The sequence below is a fragment of the Culex pipiens genome, chromosome 1 (genome assembly GCF_016801865.2).
Source record: "Culex pipiens pallens isolate TS chromosome 1, TS_CPP_V2, whole genome shotgun sequence".
In the NCBI taxonomy this organism is placed as follows: Eukaryota; Metazoa; Arthropoda; class Insecta; order Diptera; family Culicidae; genus Culex; species Culex pipiens.
In genome coordinates this window covers 24,535,482-24,561,197 of record NC_068937.1, presented here as the reverse complement: position 1 = coordinate 24,561,197, position 25,716 = coordinate 24,535,482, and the positions used below count along the sequence as shown (strand labels likewise).

The window sequence follows — 25,716 nt, the reverse complement described above, 5'->3', positions numbered from 1 at the left end:
TCTTTGAACTACCCGAAGCTATTTTACCATTAAAATCATTGATTTAGACCGCCGTTGATCAAGTTGATCGTCATTTCTGAACTCCGTGGAGTTGGGGATGACCAAGAACTTCTCAATAGACCATAGATCTACTCAATGTAACTCACTGAAGCTATCTGAAGATATTCCACCTTGGTAATCATTGATAAAGGGTCCCATTGATTAGATTTACCTTGATCTCTGAACTCCGTAAAGTTGGTTGACTCGAAAATCGATAGTTTGACGTTTATACAAACTTGCGCAACTTTAGTTTCGAATTGCTGACCATTGATCATCGATCATCGTGGGTCTCGTGGCGCAGGGGTAGCGGCTTCGGCTGCCGATCCCGATGATGCTATGAGACGCGGGTTCGATTCCCGCCTTATCCACTGAGCTTCTATCGGATGGTGAAGTAAAACGTCGGTCCCGGTTTCTCCTGTCTCGTCAGAGGCGCTGGAGCAGAAATCCCACGTTAGAGGAAGGCCATGCCCCGGGGGGCGTAGTGCCAATAGTTTCGTTTTTTTTGATCATCGATATATGTGACCATTGCTCCTGTTGACCTTTATCTTTGAACTACCCGAAGCTATTTCACCATTAAAATCATTGATTTAGACCGCCGTTGATCAAGTTGATCGTCATTTCTGAACTCCGTGGAGTTGGGGATGACCAAGAACTTCTCAATAGACCATAGATCTACTCAATGTAACTCACTGAAGCTATCTGAAGATATTCCACCTTGGTAATCATTGATAAAGGGTCCCATTGATTAGATTTACCTTGATCTCTGAACTCCGTAAAGTTGATAGATGACCAAGAACTTCTCAATAGACCATAGATCTACTCAGTGTAACTCACTGAAGCTACCTGAAGATATTTCACCATCATAATCATTGATAAAGGACGCCATTGATTAGGTTGACCTTGATCTCTGAACTCCATGGAGTTGGTAGATTTCTTAGAATTTCTCAACAGACCACGCAGTCCCAGCAGATCTACCCAGTGTGACTCACTGGAGCTACCTGAAGCTTTTTAACCTTCAAAAATCATAGATTTATGCAATCTTTCATCCAGGTGACCATCATTTCTGAGGGCTTTTATTAATTTGATTTGGTTAAACGCGGTGGATTTTCTTGAAATAATTCGAACTGTCAAAAATCCACCAAAGCATCTACCGGTGGATATTTTTCTACCACAGATTTTTGTGCGATCAATGTGGAATCACAATAATACATCAAATACAATAATACAATCAGATGCAAAGCTCGAAAACAATTTGTCGAGCTCAGACTTTCTTTAATCGTATTCAGGTCTTACAATAGGGCAATTTTGAAAGTGCACTGAAATCTATATCTAAAAAGTCAAAAATTCACGCTAGACTGAACCAACCAAGCTCATATTTGAACAGTAGATGTGTTAAAGTATTGCCAACAAGTTGTCGAGCTGGTTTTTAGAAAAAGTGCACAGCTTTCGAGAAATCTTAACTATACTGAAACTCTTCTATGTGTTGTCCTTAGCCCTTTTATAGGTTTTTTTTGCAATTTTGACAGTTCACACACTGATTTGAAAACTTAGAACTGCAATGTGTTGAGCTTAGATTTTCCTAAAACATATTTTTTTTTGAATATTGGGAGGAAATAAGGCAATTTTCAAAGTGCGCTATCACCTCTTACCAAAAAGTCAAATACTGAAGCTAGACTTTACCGATCTAGCTCATATTTTGACAGTGGATGTGTTAAAGTATTGCCTATAAGTTGTCGAGTCGGTTTTCCGAAGAAATGAGCCACTTTCGATAAATCTTCACTTTACTGAAAAATCCTAAATGTTGTCTTTAGCCCTTCTATGGGTTTCTGCTGTTTTGACACTTCGTTGGCATCGGTACACGTTGATTTGAAAACCGAGGAGTACAATGTGTTGAGCTAAGAATAAGGCAATTTTCAAAGAGCACTGTTACTAAAATGACAAAAACTCAAGCTAGAGTTGAAAAATTAAGCTCATATTTGGACAATAGATTGGTAAAAGTATTGCCTACAAGTTGTCGAGCTGGTTTTAAGAAAAAGGTGTACCGCTATCGAGACATCTTAACTTTACGGAAAAAAACTACTAAGTATCCAAGTCCAACCTCTTAGAAAAAGACAAATACTCAAGCTAGACTGAACCGATCAAGCATATTTGGACAGAAGATGGGTAAAAATAAAGACACCAAGTTGTCGAGCTGGTTTTCAAAAATAGTGTTCAGCTTTCGAGATATCTGAACTTTTTGAAAAAAAAAAAACTCCCAGTCTCTCTAGTCCAACCTCTCACAAAAAAGACAATAACTCAAGCTAGACTAAACCTACCAAGCTCATATTTGGACAGAAGGTGTGTAGAGGTATTGCCTAAAAGTTGTCGAGTCAGTATTGCGAAAACGTTAATCGTTTTCGAATTATCAGTACTTTACTGAAAAACCTAAAAACTTTAGCCACTAGTCGTTTATACAGTTTTTGACAATTCATGTGAATCGGTACACGCTGAACTTTGTCTGCTAACCCTCTCCCGCCGTTTAAACTTCAAATTTAATAGACCAACAAAAAATCAACAACCTTTCCGGACGCAAAACCCGAAAATCATTAATCACCGCCAGAATCAGATCTCCGGGTATCCTTTTCTGCCTCTCCTTCAAACAATGCGTGCGGTACAAGGACACACCAGAAGAACACGACTTCCTCCGTCGAAAAACCCAAAAATTAACCATGGAAATTAAAACACACAGACCGACTTTATTCTCCTCTCTTCGAGAGGAGTGAGAAATGACTATTTAAATTTCATGCCTTATTGCCCGATTTTCAATTCCCCCTCTTGCTCGAATCCTAGAATCGTTTTCAAGTGGTCGATTCGCTACGGAACCGTTTTTCCGAGAGTCCTCCCGGAAAGTGGCCGTGACCGATTGACGGCGGAACCGGATTTCTTGCGAAAAGTCGACAGAGTCGTCGATGAAAAATGATGACACGCCAAATCAATTAATTCCCCATGAATCAAAAGTGAGCGGGGCACCTTGAGCCATGCTGGCAACCCGGCGCGGTTTGACAGCTGCGCAGTCTAGTCGCGCTCTCGCGAGAGAGCGGAAGAGAATGCATTTACATTAATCAATCAACGTTCTGACGCGCTGCGCTGCGCTGAGCGCAGCAGTGATGCTGGACGCTGCGCGAAATTCCTTGATTACATTAAAATTGCAGTATAATTTTCTAATCGTGCGCCACCGGCGGTAATTTATGATAATCGGACAGAGTTTATGGATTCTTTCCAATGCGTTTGACGCAGAAGGTGTAAATGTAAATTGCGCGCAGTGTTGCCAGCGAGGTAGCGTGTGAAAAAGCTTCATTAACACGTGTCCAACTGTCAAAATCACTTAGCGGCAGTGCATCCAGCTCACGTCACACTCACACACACACAAAACGGCTTAGCTTATTGAATAATTATTGTAATTAACGTTGTAGTAATTTATTATCTATTTGAAAGAGAGTGCGATACCCCAATTTGCATACACACTTGACGGTTTGCCGTCGTTGACGGGGGTTGGAGCGAAACGATTTGTTGACAATGTAAACGTCCGACCGCGCCGACCGACCGAGGTTGACTGGTCTGAGAGATTTATGACGGGTAGTGTGGTTGTAATCCGCGGTTGGGACGAACAAAAGACTTGTGCAAATGTAAACAAGCGCGCGCGGAGCGCGAGTAGGTTGATTTAAGCGTGTAACGCATTTTTTGACAGTTAAAACTGAACAGTTGGCTAAACTTTCGATAGCGTGCAGCGCGCTTCGCGCTGCAAACGATCTTTTTGACAGATAAGCGGGCACTTTGCTGTCAACCACACCTGCATTTACCACGTTGGCTTTGATCCGCACGCGATAAACACTGTTTCAGCCGGGATCGCTCGTATCCATCGCTAGACGAACACGGGGTATCGTTCGCTGTTTATCGATTTTTAAACGATTTCACGCGAGTGGGAGCGAGCAAAGTGATATCGCGCCCTCTCGCCCACAATTTTTATTGATATTTGCTTTTAAGGTAAAATGAGCGCCGTGAGTTCACTTTATGCTTGATATTTTTTCAATTATTTCCTCTCCTGTGGTGTGGTTCCGAAGACCGCCACCACCTTCTTGTGGTTTCGGCGCGCGCGCTCGAACCTCTGATCCAAAGTATAGACATTTAAGGCTGTAATGATAGAGGTGCGCCATTATTGTGGTGGTGGATCGACTTTACGAGCCGGTTGCTGGGCGTATGAAATGGCGTTTACGGTAATGTTTTTGAGCGTGGTTATCTGGCGCGATCTTCGCCGCTAGTCGGCCGGCCGATTTTGAGGTTATGTCGTGAAAATGGACTGAGAATTGTTTTGAACAACGGGGCTTAGCGCCGCAAACAGGAGGTTATGTGTTTATATTGTCGTCAACAGTAAACAAATGTGACCCGTAATCCCGCTCACACTCAGTGTAAACATTCACTTGGGTGAACGGGAAAGATTGTTTGTTTAAATCAAGATCCTTTTTTGAAATATTTTTTGAACTGTTTGTTTACAAAATTTCCGTCAAAATATGAAGAATTTGTCTCCATATTTGTCATGACACACGAATTACAACTCTAACAACTCTAAAAAAACAACATAAAAACGTCAAAGTAAGTTTGTAAACAAACATGACATTAGACTCGTTCTAGATGTAAACATTCACTAGTCACTAACTTTGGGGCTCAAACAAATGAAACAGAACAATGTAAATGGGCCTAGAATGAAGGGTGCAGAAATTTGTATGTTCTAATCTCACCCCCAGACCCAATGTCGCCCCTGATGACGGTAAACAAACATTCCATCCAACAACAGGCACGTCAATTGATGTTTACATACGTTTTGGCCTATTTACTATAGATTTTAGGTCGTGACGTCAATTGACAGCTCGCGTGCACTGTTTACAAAGTCTTCGTCGATTTTCGACGAATTTCCCCAAACAAAATCGACGACAGTCGGGTTTTTTAAGAGATGGAGTTGAAGTCGGAATCGGAGTCGCTAAATCTTCAGAAGCCGGAATCGGAGTCAGTTTTCAACAGTTTTGAACGAGAGTTGCTGTCGGAGACAGATCATTTTGGAAAACTGGAGTCGGAGTCGCTGAATCTCTAGAAGCCGGAGTCGGAAATGAAATCGCTGAATTTTGGAGAACCGGAGTCGTCAGTCGCGTTACCCGTTTCAACAGCCATGGAGGGCCGGGTGCACTGTTTGTTGACATTGTTTTATTTTTCAAGATTCAGCTCGACCTCTCAAGATTCAGTTTAAGTTATTTGAACTGAATTATTAAAATATTTGAGAAGGAAGTGGTCTCAAAGAAAAACAACTTGGTAACGCCCTCGAGCAGCAATGGAATAATCTTTATCAAACGAATATCTGTTTATACTCACTTATAGAGAAAATTGCAAAAGAATTTTTCTCTCCTCGTTCAGAGTACGAAAACCAGAGATGAAATTATCTCGAAATTTCCATTTTCCCAGGTGAATTCACTCACTTAAGAGGAGTTGAAAAACGACAAAAAAAATCATTCGTGAACATTTACACCAGTAAATGATTATTTTCGTAAATTTCCATGTAAACATCACATGAATTTGTTTACAGAGTGGATTCGATAAATCGAATGAAGCTGCATTCGAATGAGCGAGTCCGAATTCGCTAAAAGCTTGAAACTACGTGCTCAGCGAATGAGAAAGACGACGAGTTTTCTTTAAATTGTATCATGAGTGAGAATCAACAGAAAATCTTTCGATGAAGATTTTTTTCATCACTGGTAATTAAAAAAATATATTCGGGATTATCGAGCGGATTTTCGATTTCACTTGTCACTTTTTAATAGTTAAACTATATTTGCAAACAAAACAATTTAAATGAATAAATGTGACGATGAAATTAGATTAGAACCACAATCAAGATTCCATCAGGAGTGATGAATAAATTGAGAGTTGGAGTCGACAAATCTCAAGAAGCCGCAGTCATAGCCAATGTCGCTGAAAAATTTATCCGATTTCTCAGCCCTAGTGAGTGTGATGTTTTTTTTTTGTCTACAAACTCACTACAGACCTTTCACGATGTTCTGAAGAATATCAATTTTCATGCAAATCGGACCATCCCCTTCTTAGAAGGCTTTCTAGTCGAAAATATACCAACACATTCAAACCATTTTGACTGATCGTCCGTTGACAGGCAACGTCAGGACACTGTGATGGAGCTTTATTCATTTTTGAGTTAAATTACAGTTGCTGAACTGGGCCTAGAAGGCCTTATTGGAACAGATTGGAACCACCCAAAATTTTCGCATTTTTTGTGAAGTTTGTGCAAAACTTTAGTTTTCAAATTGTGATATCCTTGGAATCGCAAATATTTTAACCGTACATGGACGTAGAAATCAAATCTACTGGAAAAATTTTATTCGTTGATTCTTCCAACTGTTAAATTTCTATGCAAAATTCCGATATGATCCGCATCACAATCGTGATCAGAGTTATTCAGTTATTCCGAGCCACTTTCCGTAGATTGAGAGGCAACGAGAAGAGTGAGGTGGAGGTGTCCTTCCCTCGGGGTCTCGATTTTTCATTCGAAACAAAAGGAAAATTACCCACCTCAAATTTCCAGCCCCCCCGCTCCCGTTGGGGAGGGGGGCGCTGTGTTCCAAAGAACACAAAATACCAACCCATGGCACACAAACAACCTTTGAAAGTCAAGTACACATAATGCAACAAAAAATAAAAAATCCGAAAAGGGCGCACATAAAACAACATGCAAACCAACGATGATTGCTCTTTACACTTGGGCTTCGGAAATGTTAGTTCACGGTGAAGGTGGGCTAGCACAGCATAAAAATATGATAATCAACACCCGTCTGCTGAATCGAGCTGAAGAGGGAGAAAGATTGAATTCGTAATCGGAGCCCCGAGTTCCGAGAAGTGAATTTCATCGCTGGTGAAGATCTGCAAGTTGCGATTCAAAGTGCGATTGTTTTACTTTTTTTGTTGGTTTTTATTTGTTCCCAGTTGAAAAGGGTTGGATGTGCCGAAGAAAGGGTCTTCACGATTGGATAGCAGTGCTCTTTCCTACGGTGATTCATGTTTTATGCAAAGTCGTACATATTTGCTACGTTTGAAATGTAGACGAATTCGAAACAGAAAATGCCGATCCTAAGCCCACTGCGAAAACTATGGTTGAGATCAATTTCACCCAAAATTGGTACTTTTTTTGTGAGTGCACTGTAAAAACAATGTGCTGTCAAATTTAAAAAAGCTTTGCGATCAAAGCAGTACATTGCAAGAAGTGACGTAACCAAACTACCTTCCCTCCGCAAACGTCAAACTAGTCTAAAAATGCTGCTGCTGGATCTTTATTTCAAACAAAACAATTCAAAAGGGTCAAAGCTGGTCTCTACATAAAAACAATGCACCTTGTAGTAAAACCACCTTGTCCAATGACAACTCCGCATGACCGTCATGACGGGTGCCCCCAAAACCCAAATCCAGCAGCTGCTTTTCCGCGGGGATTGCCTCCAAAGCCATGTCCCGAAACCACGAGATGATTTACGACCCTGTGAACCTCATTTTCGCGAGGAGTCTCCGAACGATTCGCGCTTTAATATCTGTCAAAAAATATCATTTTCGTTCGGTAGTTCAGCGCGCCGGAGGCGCTATTCCTCGGCAGCGCAGTCGGGACCGGAATTAATGTTTACATTTGCATATACAACCTTCTTTTGGCGAGTCGTGGCGATCTTGGCGGCCGCGAAAACAAAAAAAAAACAAAACCAGTAGCTCGTCGAAGCAATCAGAAACGGAACGTAAACAAATCCAAAATAAATTAATGAATATTGTAATAAAAATTTATTCTTTCATTTATTTCGGAACGCCGGAGTCGGAGACGGAGCCGGTGTGGCGGCCAAATGACTGTCGTTTTTCATTATATCGATTCTGGCCCTCGGGGGGGCTCCACCACCAGCTTCGGTGGCTCCAGCAATACATATGAGATCATTTTTTCCATTCTCATGGCGCAATAAATATTAATCACCCGACTGTCATTGGTTGCAACTGCTGCTGCACGCACAGAAGGTTGCCGGGTTGCATTCGTTTGTGGACGTTCTAAATCAAGGGAATGATGGAACGAGAGGAATCACAAATCCACATAAATAATTTCAAGATTGTTCAGGTGTAAACCGAAAACGTGATCAAAAATTAAAGTGGAAGATTAAGGCTTTTAACTGCTTATGTAACTGTCGTTGAACAGGACGCCACACTGTTTAATCATTTTCTGACGTACATTCAATTTTGCAGCCCAAAACTAGTTATTGAAATGGAAAAATAAAATTCTTTTTCAAATTTTGTTTTCTTGATTTGTGTGCACCTACGTCGACGACCAAGATTGTTTACTTTTTGCTCTTTGGTCTGACAGTCTTGGTCTGACAGATTTGGTCTGATAGCTTTATCATGGATTTTGGTCTGGTCTAGGCGAGGGATAGGACACAGCACCTTCCTGTTCTAAATCACCTCAACTGAACGTAGGCCGATTCTTGCCAGAATCGGCTTGACCTAAATGCCATACCTTCTGGGCTCAACATACCGTGAACGCAGCCCTGATTTTGACAGATGCTCACCTTCTGCGTTGCTTGCATTGACGCGTAGAGAACACAATCAAGGTTGCTAACGCTAAAGGTAGTGCAACTGTCAACTTTGCACGTCAGTGTCTAATCATTTGACAAATTCATGCAAAGGCAAACGGCGCTCAAAATAGACCAAGAAAATGAAATTCGTTTGCCCAAGTGATCAATTCGCCCCGGGTGTGTGTGTGTTTGCCGACGTGTCTGGACCCAATTTGAAATTACAATAATATTTGTGAAAATTCCGGTCGACTCGGCTCGATCTGAATGTCGTAAGGTCGGTTCGTTTTAATAACAAATTAGGCTTGTATTTGTTCGCCAAAGTCGTCGTTCCAGAACGTTCCGGACGCACCCGAGACGACCGAGGTGTCCGCGACCTGGTTGCCAGGTTGGTCGCAGCATAGACATATCCATGCTAGAGCTGGAAGGAGACATTAATCAGATGAATTAATTGGCCTCCGGAAAGGCAAATGCACGTTAATGTATTCACCGAGCTAAGTAATGTCGGGGTTGATCGACCCCGCCGGCTTGGCCGGCGCGACGCGATCTGTGCCGACTGTCAATCCGGCGTGGTGCTCGCAAACGTGACCTATGTGCATCGGAACTAGAGAGAGAAAATGCAGACGGTGCTGAATAAATGCATCCAACGCGAAATGCAATCAATGAAAAATTTGCGCAAGCAAAAAATAATGAGTCGACTTAAAGAGTCGACATACGAACTGTCACCGCGCGCCGCTGCGCGGCAAAAACTTCAAACCGCTAAACAGCTCGTTGAAAACCGCAAATCCGTTGCGAAGAATCCAACACACAAAACAACACAAGTTGGCGGTCTCTTAAATGCCGTACGGCCATAAATCTCGTGCTACTCACCGTGGCCCGCCACTTCACCACAGTCGGTACGACAGTCGAGCCGACATGTTTTCAAACATGTTTACAGGCCATCGACGGCGGCGTTCCGCCACACTTTCCTCTTTGTCGACCGCTTCTTCGCTGTCAAGCCCCGAAGAGGAGGTTGGAATTTCTTCGCGCCCCGGTAATTTCCAGTGTGTCGCATTCCGAAATTTGTCAACGAAACAATCGTAATTAATCGTCGGTTGGAATTCCGGATCGCTTGCGGTGTCCGGGAATGTCTCTGTTGCCGGTTTGACACGTCGATTGACACTTGCTGGTGGTATTTGTTTTCGTTGGAGCGATCCAGATGTCGATTTCATTGTGAATCTCGAATTGAATTTGATCACTAGTTCTAATGAAGACTTGTCACAGGAAAGATTTTTTTTACATATTTATTTCTCATATTAAAATCCTTCAAAATGACAAGTGAGAGTAATTTTCGAGAGAAATGATGAGATCTTAACCAAATCGCTTGCTCGTGAGTTCTCTTGCTTTCCGCGCTCAGCTTGCTCATCTTTTGACAGTAACTGTTGTCAAACATTCTCACTCTCATTTTCGAGCTCGAGAGTGGATCTTTTGCGAGCATTCGTCAAAATACTCATACTTGAAAATACTTCTCCACGAATTTAAATATAAATAATAAATCCACAATGCAAGCAAAACAAGCAAAAACGAAAAGTAAAAAACAGAAAGCAACCTTGTATACTTTCAGTTCTTCTTTGGATTGATTTTCTTGATTCTTATTTTTTTCTAAGACAATTCTGCCTTTGAGGGGCTTCGAAATGTTCGCTAAAAATCTATTTTGAATCAATGTTGAATCTTCAAAAACAATATGAAAGTAGAAATATTTTTGATACTATGAAATCTTCGGTTTGTTGATTTTACAAATGTATGACAAAAGGTCGAATAGAAAAATGTTCGAATGGACAAAAGATCGAAAGTGGAAGAAACGTCAAAAGAAGATAAATTAAAAAAAATATTTTATATTTGAGACATTTTTTTACCGAATTCGGTAGTTAAAAAACGTAAGGAATAGATCTGTAAAACATCTGTCAAAATAAACAAAATTTTACCGAATATCGGTTGTACGACGAAAAATAGTGAACTTTATTACCGAATTTCGGTATTTTTTTTACTGAAATCGTAAATTTTCAGTTTACCGGTCTGTTCAGCAGTTGAAAATTTGGTAAACTTTACCGAATTCGGTAATCCGGTGTGTGGGGACATAAATTTAATAAGAGGTATTTTGACCATCAAGGATAAATTAAAAGAAAGGATCGAAAACATCCAAAAATATTCAGACTTCATATTATCAAGAAATAGTTAATAAGTCAGACATTTTTTTTTTTAAACTTCTTATATTTGAAAAATGAAAAAACTGCCAAAACTATAACGACAACTAGGAATAGAAGCCGGCCCATTTTTTAAAGAGCTTCTCATGTTTATAAAAATGGAAAAAATTACGACAATTTTTAAAGAATAGTAAATTTCCCAAAATATTTCAGGAACTCGACATTTTCTTTTCAAAAGAGCTACTCATATTTGAAATAATGGGATAACTCACAATATCATTAGAAAAAAATCAAGTAGAGATACTGTCTAAAACAGATTGGAAGTTATGCTTTTTCTTTGAAAAAAAAAAAAAAAAAACACTACTCATTATTGAAAAAAATAAGGTGAAAAACTCACAGAAAAATACAGATTTGTTTGCAAGAAATTATTTTTTACAAAAAATAAAAACATTTTCTAATCGGACTATTTAAGCATATTTTGGAAAATGTGTATTTTATGTTAGAAAATTTACAGAATATTGTTTCATTTTTTTTTACATTTGACCTTTTGAACGTTTTACCCATTCGTCCATTACATATGAAGGCTACCCAGTAAAAAAATGTGTTAATTTGGAAGGTTTGAAAAGTCTCATAATATGTTATCAAAATAAAAATAAAATAAAAAAAATACTGCAAGTTATGGAATACAGCAAATAAAATATAACTATTGAAGTTAATTGAAAAGTCCAAAAACTAAAAAAAAAACTAAACAAGATAAATGCATAAAACGAGAGACAATTATATTTTCGCTTAACAAAAGTTGCTCGAAATGACCTCTTGAGAAAGAGGAAAAAAACATTTTATTGATTGAAAATGATAAAAAAGCTACTTTATATTTTTGTCAAAATCAAGATTTTTGTTGCAAGTGGTGCATCTTCTAAAAACTTAAAATTTCACTGAAATCTAATATCACATTCGAAAGGGAATACATTAAAAATATTAATTCGAATTGTTAAAATAATAATAGCAATATTTTCAAAATTCCCGATGAATGATTAAATACTTCGCTTCGCTTGGATTTCTAGTTCAGGGTGCTTAGGGGTTTGATAATTGGAAATAAAAGCAAACAGATCTTCGTCACCATTGTAGAGTCGCAACCGGGACTCCTTGAGACACGACGTTCCGGACGCAGCACCATCGTTGCCGATCATTAACCTCCCAACCACCCACTGACCTCATGTCCGCTTCCGTCGTGTCCTGCTCCGGATTCCGCCAACCGGTTCCAGCACAATTCAATCACACTCATCCTTCCGCGCCAATCGTTCACTCTCCACTGTCCACAGCGTAAACATAAACACGCGCGCGCTTCTTTTCATGCGCTGTCAAAAACCAAGTACACGCTTCAGTAAGGGATAGTCTGTTTCGGGTTATTATTACCCGGTCAATATATATTTATATTGTTTACATTATTTTGAAGTACGAAAACCCTACAACCAGGGACAAGGAAAAGGATTTGGATGTTGGTTTTCCACTTTTTTAGGGGATAAGGGAAAATCTCCACAGTATCCCCAAATAAGTTTGGCTTGGAGTTGAACAGTTTCTGGGATGTTTTAAGGTCTAGGATACTCTCTAAGCAAGCGTTGCGACCATTGGTATGATATTTTTAAGAGGTATGATTTTATTCTCAAGGCAAGCAATTGGATGCTACGGATTCAAAGATTATTTCTAAGAAAAAAAAAATCAACAATTCAAGCTCAAACAATCACTTTCTTCAAAACAAAGAGAGAAGATAAGCTCGATTCAAGTGAAAAATAAACAGATTTTCTCCAGCGTGAAGTGCACTTTTTGTCAAAAAGTAAAACTCGCAAATCCATACCCAGAACAAAAAACCTGCCATGAATACACACAATTCGCACTAATCTAGATTATCGATCCCAGGGTGAACCAAACAGCAGCAGCAACAATACTTCAAACAATGTTGTTGTGCTGCACGCAAAAGGTACTTGAGATTGAGCACTTTTTGGCACTCCACAGGACTCTCTCTCTCGCTCACTGTGGGGATTCAGAGCTAACAGTGACGAACAAAAACGGGCCTAAACATAGTAATGACTGCTAATGCCACTCCACGGAGAGAAAAAAAACGAAAGAACAGAAAAACTGTCATATTTGTTATTATTTGTCCAGCATCCAGCTGGGCTTTCGGGAGCTGCTGCTCCGAAAGAAAAAAGAAAAACTCTCAAAAGAACAACAGAAAAACCAGATTAAGTCAACGGCCAACAAGAGTCGGGATTCGGAACCCTCTTGAGAAAGACCTAATTTTTACCGGGAAAGAAAAGGGACTTGCGAGGACGTGGCACTTTGCAGAAGAAGCAAAAGGGCAAAGCGACGAGAGGACCCCTCGGGCGATGTGTTATTCTTTCACTCGGGGAACCGAGAGAGGGAAAACGGGCCGATTTGTTCTGGACTTGGTCCTTGAAAGCGAGTGAGGTTATGTTTGGGATGGATTAGTTACGCGCTTGAAGAGGTTGGTTGAGAGGGACTTTTGCGTAGAAAAGTGAGCAAGTTTTGTGAGATTTGAGATTATCTTGAGGGCTGAGAAACATGACTCATAGTAGATTTAGTGGAAATTTCGTTTATGTTTCTACCTTTTTGGGGAAAAAATTGGTCGAATTTTAATTACTTCTAATTATAAAAATGGTCAACATCTCTTTTCTTAATTTGAATTTAAATTTTTTCATAGATTAATGATCATTGAGATCAAATCGATACCCCAAAAAATCCACTGTTGTCAAATCAGAAAGGCGATAAGGCTTTCTAGTCAGAAATTTACCAACACAATTAAATTATGTTTACATGACAGCTGGGCGTTTGTTTGCATCAGATTTCCTATCTCTTTCTAGCAAAAGTGTTTTGTCAAGCGACTTCTAGCTTGGTTTTTTGACTGACCGCCCGATATGTCAGCCAACATACATCGCAGGGCTGTGACAGCTCGAGCTCGATCATTGTTTGCATCAGGACACTGTGACGAGAAATTCGTCGTATTTGGGTTAAATTGTATTTTTTTCACTGAGCCTAGAGAGCCTTATATGTAGATTAAGTTAGTTTTCTTGAGTAAACTTTTAAAACAACATTTAAAAATGTATTTAGAAGACTGTATTTGGCATTTTTTAGATTGTACTTCGTTGTTTGAGTAATTTCAAACGTTAAAAGCCAGGTATATTTATAAAAAAGCTTTTCTTTCTCCTTGAAAGAAGGCAAACTCACTAAGTTGCGTAACCACCCCACAACTTCTCAACAAAGCCGAAATTACCCAAATCCGCTTATCCATTCCATCACGAAACCATGACAGATTTGACTGAATTAGGATTCTCCGTTACGATATCCTTCTTTGCTCCCTCTCCTTCAAATAGCTGTCAACGCCGTCATCCCATCGACTCTCTCCACTCAAAATACACACAAATACAAAAAAAAAACACACCGTTTCACCTCTTGACATTTGGCAGGGTCCTTTTTTCTGACGTTCGTTTTGGCAAATTTTGATTGACTTATGTGCATGCCGTAACCCAACAAAAAGGGCCAAAGATCCTTCGTCAAAAAAGTGCAGTTTGGCCCGGCGCGCACAGCGCGCTCGAAAACAATTTTCTCTTTGTTGTTTTGCTTTTCTGATTTGAGGAGAAATCTGATTTTTTAAAAAGGTCCGACCCTCTGATTGATGTCGTCAATAGAAGAAAACTTTTTCCGTCTCTCGAAAATTGGTCCAATTAGGCTAATTTTCTTCTAGAATTACATCGTTTTGTTGTAAAAGTTGATTTCCCTCGTTCTTCAAACTTTCTGAATGGTCGTCTAGCCTCCTCGGTGTAGATCACGTAAGCTCTTCAAGCTGATCGGTTCGCCTAGATTGCGAGTACAGCTCTCTGCTTCTTCCAGCTTCAAGGGAACTTCAACTTCGAGATTCATCTCCGTCTGGCCGTCTCCGGATTGTACGGAGTCCCATTTTCATCGTTTCAATCGTTTTTATTGTGTGTAAAAGGCGCCAACTTTACTGACTTTTTGACGCCTAGTTCGCCCTCATCGGGACCGTTTTATCTCTGTTGTTGTTGTTGTTCTTTCTTTCTTTCTCTATTCGCTCTCTATTCCGAACGGGGTTCGCCCGTTCAAATAGAGTCGAAGGAAGGGCCCATAAAACTGGGCACGGTTCTACGAGCGGCGATGATGGCTTCTGTTTTTATTGTTTTATTTTTATGGTTTATTTTTTCATGTTATTTTTTTCTTCCGCTTTGGGATTCCGACGATGGTGTCAAAGTGATAGTGTCAACAGAGTAACGAGGACGGGGATGGCTTTCTGTTGTGATGAAGCCCTTTCATGGGAAGTTTTACGGGGAAATCGTGCCTCCAATTGGACATCTTCGCGACGGTGCTATTGGGCGTTTGGAGAGGGTCTGGGATTGGTTACTGAATTAATATTTAAACTGAAATTTATCAATTTTTAAAATGTCCGAATTTCATTGAAATAACAAATGTCAACTCTCTCTATAAGGCTTTTTAGGCCCAGTAAAAGAAAATTAAACCAAAAATTACGAACTTCTCGTCACAGTGTCCTGATGTAAACAATGATCGAGCTCGAGCTGTCACTGTCCCTGCGAAATATGTTGGCTGACATCGGGCGGACAGTCAAAAAAAAACCAGCTAGAAGTCGCTTGACAAAAACCTTTTGCTAGAAAGGGATAGCAAATCTGTTGCAAACAAACCTCCAGCTGCCATGTAAACAACAACAAAACATTGAATGTGTTGATAAATTGCACACGATTTTGAACCAAACTGCATCAATAACTCAAACACGATGAAAATGCAAATGGGACATTTATGCGACCAGAGGCAGAATCACCCCATATGAAAAAATTGCGTGTAAGACCAACATCGGCCAAAAATGGCTTTAGAAAGTACCACAATTTGCTATTATTTTTTGCAAAAAGTGGTTTTATTTGTATTTTAAATTTTGTTTGCAAACTTGACAAAACACAATTCGGACCGATTCAGTGTTTGTGTTTCCAAATCAAGTTCCTTTCACACCCAACCTCCGGAGTGGTTTGATACTTTTAGTTTGAACTGTCACTTTTTACATGGATCTCACGCACACTACACAGCAAAAAATCCGATGGTAAAATCGCATGCAAAAGCATGCACATCACCTTTGTGAGAAAAAGCATGTAATATTGTATGAGAAAACGTGTACACAAAAAGCATGTACCGAAGAAAAAAAATCAGGTCTGCTCACCCCAAAAATAACATCAATCCGGCGAGAGTCATATTCAGATTACCAAGTCCGCGCCCCAACCCACTCGGCTATCTCGCCGCTATGAAAATAGTTGGATCAATGCCAATGTAACAGTAGGTATTCCGAACGTCGTATACTGTGTTAACTGCATACGATGTATGGGAAACCTACAGCTACATCAGTGAAGATCCAGCTAAATTCATAGCGGCGAGATAGCCGAGTGGGTTGGGGCGCGGACTTGGTAATCTGAATATGACTCTCGCCGGATTGATGTTATTTTTGGGGTGAGCAGACCTGATTTTTTTTTCTTCGGTACATGCTTTTTGTGTACACGTTTTCTCATATAATATTACATGCTTTTTCTCACAAAGGTGATGTGCATGCTTTTGCATGCGATTTTACACAGAAAATTTTTGCTGTGTATCAACACAAATAATCGGAGTCAAACCTTCGGGGTTTCACTGTACTTTAATACATTGTTTCCTACAGACCGATCATGGAAAGCCTTCGCTAGCAGGGTTGTCAAGTTGCCAGATAAATCTTTGAATGCCAGATTTTTCAATTGTCAGTCAGAATAAAGATTCATCTTTCTTATTGTTAGATATTGACCGATTTTGCCAGATTTTTCACTTTATGCCCTTTTTGAGCAACTTTGGCATGAATTGAAAAATCAAGAAAATTGGAATGTGTTTTTCTTACAGAAAATGTAAATTTTACATTTTCGAGGCCATAAAATCTGTTATACCATCTGAATTCTACATACTTTTGAATTAATTCATATCCTACTTTCCCTTCACCATTGAAAATTGTAAGATTTTCGTCTGCCAGGTTTTTTCTAGATTTTTTATCGATACTTTGCAAGATTTTTCAAATTTTGACCCGGTAACCCTACAGATTGTCAAGTCAAACAGATTGGCCGATGCAATTTAAATCGGCTTGGCAACCTATGCCTTGCCTTACCAAAAATATCTAATTTTCGGCAACACTGCAAAATGTTCAAATTTTGCGTGACTTTGACATTATTGAAAAAAAGTAAACAAAAAGTCCTTAGGTGAAAAACGGCATGAAGCGTTTCAGCAAGTTTTGCAACAGTGATTCGCAAAACGTTGTTGCGAGGGTGGGATTCTTTCGGTTTTCGAAGAAAAATCAAGAATACTGGTTGAAACTGTGCGATTATGGCAGAGAACTTGAGTTGAAATCTCAGAGGATTTGTAGCGTAAGTTAATCAATTTGTTGTTTACATCTGCTAGAATTCAACCATCCAGCCGCGTCGGATAATGTTTTAACAATTCACAGAATACTGCTGGTGACTGCATGGAATCGTCCTCTTCGACTGCACCTCGACGTTAGATTTGTTGGAGGGAATCTATCCGGCCGAGGTGTCCTCAAGTACCCTGCAAGAACTCGATATCTCCTCGGAATAATAATCTCGTCCGGCTGGAGAATTTCTGTCCGACGGTATCGGGCGATGTTGTGAACGTGTGTTAAATCAAACCAGAAAAATGTCGATCAATTAAATTGAATAATTACACATTCAACTAAAAAGAGAACTGAGTTTTTTTTATAAAAAGTATTGACAACTTCATTATTGCCGATTGATAATATTCTTCTATCAAAACAATTTAAATTGTCCAAAATTCGTAAAAAAAACCTCGACCCGTGATCCAAAAATGCATAACTCTTAAATAGGGACCATCCATAAACCACGTGGACACTTTTTTGGAAATCTCAACCCCCCTCCTCGTGGACAATTGTTCATACAAAAAAAATCTTTTTTGTATGGAGCGTGGACAATCGCCAAACCCCCCCCCCCCCTATGGTGTCCACGTGGTTTATGGATGGTCCCATAAGAAACAAAACAATTTTATTTAAATTTGATTTTTTTTAAATGTTGTGTTTAACGTTTAACGTTTTAGTTAAATTGTGTGTACTAATAATTTAATTTATTAAAACAATAAATAAAAACAATATTGAAATTACAATACTTCTCATCTTTTCCCACCGTAAGAAACATAACGCGTTGCTCAGCGCCTTTGGTGTCCAGCGCGTTTGGATCTGTCAAAATCGATCGGCCAATCTGTTTGACTTGACAATCTGTAGGTAACCCTGGTCACCAGAGGCATTTAAAAAAATGCAGACAATCTTTCCTGCAGTGGAATATCACCTTCAGCAAATATCAAGCCAGTTCAAAGCAGTGGCCGGATCGTTGTCTGGAAGAGTTTCGTACAATTCCTCAAATATACAATCTAGCACGGCAAAGGGTATAGCCGCTTGACCATCTTCAAACCTGTTTGTTTGTTTACCAAACAGGTGGCAGATATTTCACCCGATTTTTACACCATATCGCAAGATTAGCTTGACGTCAAGCAAAACCAGGCTTAAATATGACATATGCCCTTTAGCAAATGTCAAATTGTCAAAACGCTTATCCACACACAAAATTTTGGATTGCCATTTCAGCAAAATTAATAAGTGAATGCGATTCAGTTATCATCACAAAGTCATTGCTTAAAAATCAGTAAACAATAAACTGTCAAACTGAAATGTCACTTAATGACAGACCGATTGGATGCTGCTGAGTGAAAATCAACTTTTAAATGTGTTGTGTTTGATTTTGAATATTTTATAATGATATTAAGCAACAAAGGTAAGAAACATATGAAAAACAAATGCCTTGATTCTAACCAGTATTTTTTTAAGGTTTGGCATACAATGGCATAAAAATCAAATCATGATAACGAGTTTAACCTTCAGCAAAAATCTGTCAAACTAACAAAATACTGAATTTTCAGCAAAACAAACTGTCATTTCATTTGCTGAAATTTCCATTGTTTTGACAACTGTTTTAGGGAGCGTTTTTTTATAACGTAACGTAAACATGTGGATTTTTGGACCCCCTCCCTCCCAGTAACAAAATTTTCATACAAATTTTAAAATATTTGTTAGCAATTATTGTTGTATGGAGCCCCCTAACTGCGTTACGTAATAAAAGAACGCTCCCTTACTGAAACGGCAGTCGATCATCTGTCAAAATCACAAATAACAATTGGGTACTAAAGCCCTATGTCAATTTTTATGTACATCGGAAAAAAACACGATCAAAAACCATTTCTGATCACTTTTTTCATTTTAATGCAAAAAAAAATAATGACAAGACAACATTTTTTCGATGGATCAACTATGGTCCCCTTGGAACGAGCTGTCAAGTAGGAACTTTTCTGTCAAGAAGGACCGCGAGGTTAATTTTTCAAAATTGATTTAAAAATCCATTTTAAACTCTTTGTGGTCGTACAAAGGGTCATTGTACTCAGAAAAATAAGCTTTATCGCTGTAAACAATAATATCAGCAATATAAGCTTCATTTTAGGACCCAATTAACTGAGAGTTCAGTAAAATCTAAATTGCTAACTCGTTTACTGGAATTTCAGTTGATGAAAATTCAGTAAAACTTTACTGAACTTCAACGAAAACAATGCGGTGTTTTGTGGTAAGTTTTATTGTGACATAAATTGGTGGAATACTTCAGGGCTGTGAAGTCGCAGCCGGAGCCGGTTAAGTCGGATACTTTTGAGGACTCGGAGTCGAAGCCGAAAAAATCTGAGAACACGGATTCGGAGTCAGTAAATATTTAAAACTGAACTCGGAGTAGGTTAAATTTCAACATTGGCTGTGAGAGTTGGAGTCTCCGTTGGTGATGTTAGAATCAAAACATTTTCGGTTCCCGGACTCGTAGTAGGGATCGAAGTCGTTTCAAAAGCTAACTCCGCAGCCCTGAAAAACATATCTTAAGAAGATGTTCTTAAAAAAAATCATTAATTTTGATTTTTTTCATGAACATCACAACAACATTACAAAGACTTGCAAATAGTGATCAATTTGAAACTTATTTCATACTAATTCATTGAAAACATTTAAAAATCGCTAACTAACTAAGCAAAATAGTCTTTGGATGTATTTTAGTCCTAAAGATATAAAAATCGGCCTTTTCGGAACTCGACTTGTAGGAAAGAATATGTGCCGTCGTCAACAGTAGCCAAGAATCTTGTAAACTGAGCAGCAGGCGCGGTCAAATGACGTCGCATTGACTTTTTCCTAGTTCTCACATTTTGAGCCAGAACCCAGTCAACGTCAAATATGGTGTTTTAAACTAATGTTTACATTTCCACACCTTTGTTCAACGATTTCCGTGCCCGTGATTTCATGCCTTTGACAGCTGTCATCCGTTCCAACTTGCAAATTTGGATTCACTGCTTCAAATATAATCCCAATCGAACTAGCGAGTCCGATCTGTTATTTCTTTAGCTGATGCACGACGTGATTTGTTTACTTTTTTGCGACTCTCCCGGAAACCGTCAAACCATACAAAATTGATGCCGGATCTTCTCCGGAAGAAATCCGGGATAAAGATCCAGCAGTTTGGTCACAGAGTAACCCAGAGCGAGCAGTCCGAAGAAACGTCATTTTATTTTTTGGCTCCATAAGGTTTGCTGGTAGCAGGCGTGCGATGTACCTGCGATGCAAGGCTGTATATCAAAGGTACTCGCGATCTTGGTTTGCATTAGTGTGAGTTCACCACTCCGTGCCACGAAAACCAAAACAATAACAAACGAACAATGGCCCGTGCCAGGAAAACCAAAACATAAACAAAGTCACCTTCATCGGAGTGACAGAGTCAGCGATAGCGATTTTGACAACCGCACCACTACACACTCAATCACGAGTACCTTAGGTAGAAAGCCATGCCTGCGATGTACCACAAAGTGGAACCAAAAATCAAATGGCAGTAGTGACTCTGTCTTACTCTGTGGTTTGGTTATGTTGCTCTTGGAAAAAAAAATCAAAAACAATAGAAACGTGCTCTGCTCAGCAAAACAAACAGCTGTCACTCCGCGCTTTGAGTGTGTTTGTAGGTTTTTCATAAGAAATTGTTACAAAACCATAGAAATTAGTTGATTTGGTCAGCGAATTAGTCAATTTTAGCTTAATCAACAGATCACATAGCCTTGATATTTGCTAGGTTGAAAAAACTGTCAAAAACGTAAATATTTTGATCAGATTACTAAACGACTTACGGAGAATTCTCAAATGTCAAAAACCATTATCAACATCATCCCAAAAATTGAATCATTCCGCCCAAACAGCCCAAACCCGCCAAGCGCCTTTTCATCGCCAATTTCCGGCACCATCCATCATCGCGTGATGTCGTGCCGCCGTCGGACCGCCGTCAAACGCACCGCAAACCGAAACTTCATCAAAAATTCTGTGTTGACGACGGCGGCGCCGGACCGCCGCCTTCGTTTGCCAAATTTCGCACTCGATTCCTCGGAAGAGAGTCCGACTTTTACGACCTGACACAAATCATCTTCGTCACGGACCTTACGGTCACGGGGCGTCTAGCCCTCGAATCGACGGGGTGCCTCCTTAAGGTGCCAATCACAACCGCGGGGGGTCCGTCGCCGGTGTGATTCTAAGAGACTGTCAAAGGCGCGAAGCGCCTTTACGCCTTTTCGCGTGACAGATGATAGTAGGCGGTGAGGTGACACTTACCGTGGGTTTCTGCATGTGCGTGATGTTGGTGATGTTCATGCCCATGGCCGGTATCTGGGCGCCGTAGAACTGTCCGGCCGCCGACGGACTCATGTCGGTCAACATGCTGAACGTCGTGTGTTCGAGCCTCCGCGTGGGATCCGACGTTTTGACGGGCGTTTTTGTGCTGCGTTCCGGGACAATACGAGCTCTTCTTCCTCTTCTTCCTCACAGACTACGAGCGCTCTATTTTTTTTGAGTTCGCCTTAGCGCCTTAGCTTTTTGAGGGCCCTTTTTTTCGACTCTTATCTACCTCGATCGGTTCTTCGCCCAACAACTGACGTACGGACCGCTCGGTTTAGTGCGGGAGCAATTAAATCAAATGAGTCATCTTAAAAACACTCACTTTTAAGGTTAGGCGTTTAGTTCTGCTCGCGAAGCGCTCGCTGGCTCTCGCAAGAGCTCGCTCTCTCGCGATTATTTGTTTAATTTGATATTTAGAGAAAACGATAGGCCGAGACTGCTCGCGGCAACTTCTAAAACATTTTTTCCTTTTTATTCGATATTTTTTGCTGCTGCCTTAAACTCTTGGGAGCTATTAGGCTTTTTGTGTGATTATTATTATTTGGCCCGAGCCCGTTCGAAAAACTGCGCTCTTTTCCACCGCTAATTGCGCGTTATAAAAATAACAATGAGCAATTTTACGTGTTCATTACTGGTCTTTCGGCACCGACACACTCACACAACTTGAAACTTTCACAAAAGGCGCCTTCGCGCGAACTAATCAGCTGTCAATCACCGGGGACCGCTGTGGCGTAGGGCGTTAGGTCGCAGCTCCAAGTGTTGTCGCGCGCGGTTCGAATCCCGTCAAGATTGATTGTTTCTCTTCACGATTTCGCTAGCTGTCACCAAGCGCGGAGATGATCCAAGATGGCGTCGTCGTAACCGGAAATGTCACACACTCGCGCGCGGCGACTGGAACTGTTGAATAAGGCAGGAACCTAGGGTTTTTCGTTCGCCTCCTTAGTTTGACAGATTAGAATTTATTATTTTTCCTCCTCGACGACCTAGGGGTCGGTCACTGTGCACGAAAAAACAAAACACACTCGCCGCTTTGACGCGTCGGAACACTGCTGCGGCGGCGGCGGCAACTCAACACACTACACAAAAACGAAAGGGGGTCCCTTCAAAACAAGCACCCAGCGGCAGACCAGCGCTTTCCCATTGATAAATTAGAGTTTTGTGTACGTGTACGTTCACCATTCAAGATTATTCTTTCAACTAACTTGAATAGTTTTTTGAATAATATGGAAAAACTTGTTTGATGATAAATTACTCATACAACAGCCGAAGCGAAACGAGCTCGTGCACGACTGAAGGCAAAAGCGAGAAAGCATGAGCTCATGAGCTCGCCCGAACGCTCGTAAACCCCTCAGCAGAGAGAGCGCACCGCGCTCTCCCTTCTCTCACGCACACCACGAAAAAAACCCTGCTCAATCGCAGCAGGCCGCGCAGCGGCCCAAAGAAACCGGTTCCGAAGCCTACTGCGATGGTGTGCTGCACCCAAACGTCACACAAACACACCGAGAGCAGCTCCCGCTGCTCTAGCTCAACTTTTGTTACCTTTTTGGTATTGGTGGGGGCGCGCAGTAGGCCCCGTGTCGTGGCTGCCACGCCCTCTTTCTCCCACACACAGCTGCGCAAGAGAGAGGAGAGTGCAAAGCGTGCTGTCACGCCCCGTTTTTTTTTGGCGTGAGCGCAAGCGTCAGTGTGTTTGTGTGAGTGGAGCGACGAGGGGGGAGTTGATCAATTTTATTTTTTTCTTTCTTGTTTTTCGAGGGTGTGCGCGCGCCCCCTTGTTTTATTAGTCGCGCATAGAATTTTATTTCGTAATTTTGGAGCGCGGAGTCGAATCAAAAACAGTAAAATATTTATGTTGTGTACACAAATTTGCACCATAACCTCTAAATCACCCCCCGAAAGAGTCGAGGATTTGCGCGGTTTTTAGATGTGATTGCAGCGAAATTAGGGCGAAAGAAAGGTGCTGAGGTGCTGATTTATGTTGTCTTTGCATTGAATGTGTGATTTGAATTAACAAGTTGTGAGCGGATCGTTTGAATTTGTTGAAAAACAATGAGGAAACGTGGCGAATTTCATTGTTGTAGGATTTTGAACTTGTTTCATACTTTTGAAACATCAGATTTCTACTGCAGTGTAGTTTTTTTCAGGTTTGCTCACCCTGAAAAGTTAAAGTTGATTTTTTATCCATCGTTTGGCTGCTTTACGGGCTAACGGGAGGTTGAGCCAGCATTTTCATTAGGGAAGGATTTTCTGTGACAGCTGTCATTTCCATCGTTACACACTCAAAAGATAATCTTATTTAGATCTGAGTTTATTATCTCTCTTGTTATTTTTAAAAAGAGACCTAAAATATTTTTTTGAGCAAACTAAATTCAAGTTTCAAAACTTTACTCTTTTGTAAATCATTTATTGATGTAGCTTTAAAAAAACGGTTATGTTAAGTGCTGAGATAATTTTCAAAGGGAATTTTAAAATGATTTTGAAAAAAAAAATACATCGCAATCTTTCTTGAGAGAAGTGTTTTAAGCAGCTCACTTCAAGGCGACTTGTCAAAGTTTTATTTTGCATTACATGAAGAATTCAGAAATTTCTCTTTTTGTTTAATATTTCACACAATATTTTTTAACGTATCACATTACAAATATTAAAACTTTAAGAAACATTTTGCGGAAAATGTGATTATTGTTAAATGACGCATTACCATTAATTCAGACTTTATAAAGCAAATAAGAATATTTCAGGTGATTTATAGAACAATTGGGTACTAAAGCCCTATGTCAATTTTTATGTACAACGGTAAAAAACACGATCAAAAACCATTTCTGATCACTTTTTTTCATTTTAATGCAAACAATTTTTTTGACAAGCCAACATTTTTTCGATGGATCAACTATGGTCCCCTTGGAACGAGCTGTCAAGTAGGAACTTTTCTGTCAAGAAGGACCGCGAGGTTAATTTTTCAAAATTGATTTAAAAATCCATTTTAAACTCTTTGTGGTCGTACAAAGGGTCATTGTACTCAGAAAAATAAGCTTTATCGCCGTAAACAATAATATCAGCAATCTAAGCTTCATTTTAGGACCCAATTAACAAAAAAAAAAAAACAAAAAACAATGTTTTCCAAATAATCTGATTTTATTTTAAAGGTTTTTTAATTAATTAAAATATTTGACTGGTATGTTTTTTTACCATCATTTAGGTTTTTTTTTTAATATTTAAAATTTATGAGTAAAGGTTCTGTAAAGATTTTATTTTCTGTTTTTATTTCATGAGCGTAGATCAGAAAAAAGGGTGCGGAACATTTCGTCTGAATTTGTTTCGCCGGATGAACATTTATTTGATAATCGTTTCGTCAAATGGAACGTTTTGAAGAAGGTCGTTTCGTTGGACGGACTGAAAAAATATTGACAAGAATAAATCAATTAGTTGAAATTATAACAGAAGCTCAATATTCGTGAGTTTTTACATTTTTCCAAGCATGAGGAGTTCTTTGAATTATTTAATAAGACGATTTCCATTAAACTCTGTGAGTTTTTGTATTCTTTTGAAAGTGAGCAGTTCAGGAAAAAAATATTTCAAAACTTAATTTCTATGAGTTTTTTGTATTCAGTAAATTGATTTTTTTAAATTATTTTCTGGGATTTTTTAAATTATTTTCTTTTCAGTCTTTAAAAATAATGTATTTTCAAAAACGTATTGTTTCGTTTGCTAGTTTTTTTTAAAGGTTTTTCAATAAATAATTTCTTTAGTTTTTGCACTCTTTTAAACATGAGCAGGTTTTGAGAATAAATTGTTTTTTTTTATAATTTTAATGTGTTTTTGAATTTGTTCAAACATGGATATAGGAACATGGAAATTTAAAGTCAAAGAATTTTTAGATTGGTTTAAAAACTATTGACGGGATTTTTAAATCTGTTAAATATGAGCAATTCCATGAAAACAATTCTAGATTACATTTTCAAAAGGTCCTATCTGCATAGAAAACCCATGACTCAGGTTTAGGTTGTTT

The 25,716-nt window shown here is 39.5% G+C and overlaps 1 protein-coding gene across 2 annotated transcripts in view; it reads right to left on the bottom strand.

Annotated features, from left to right (window-relative positions):
• Positions 1-22,998, bottom strand: part of LOC120414531 (transcription factor Sp9) — a 44,786-nt gene extending 21,788 nt beyond the window's left edge. The window contains exon 1 of one of the 2 annotated variants that reach the window (XM_039575739.2): positions 21,648-22,998. In XM_039575739.2, coding sequence (XP_039431673.1) covers positions 21,648-21,752 — 105 coding nt within the window. In that variant the 5' untranslated portion in view covers positions 21,753-22,998. Of the gene's footprint in view, positions 1-12,059; positions 12,180-21,647 lie in introns of those variants that run through there. The other variant, XM_039575740.1, reaches the window with a different exon arrangement.
• Positions 22,999-25,716: the final 2,718 nt, after the last annotated feature.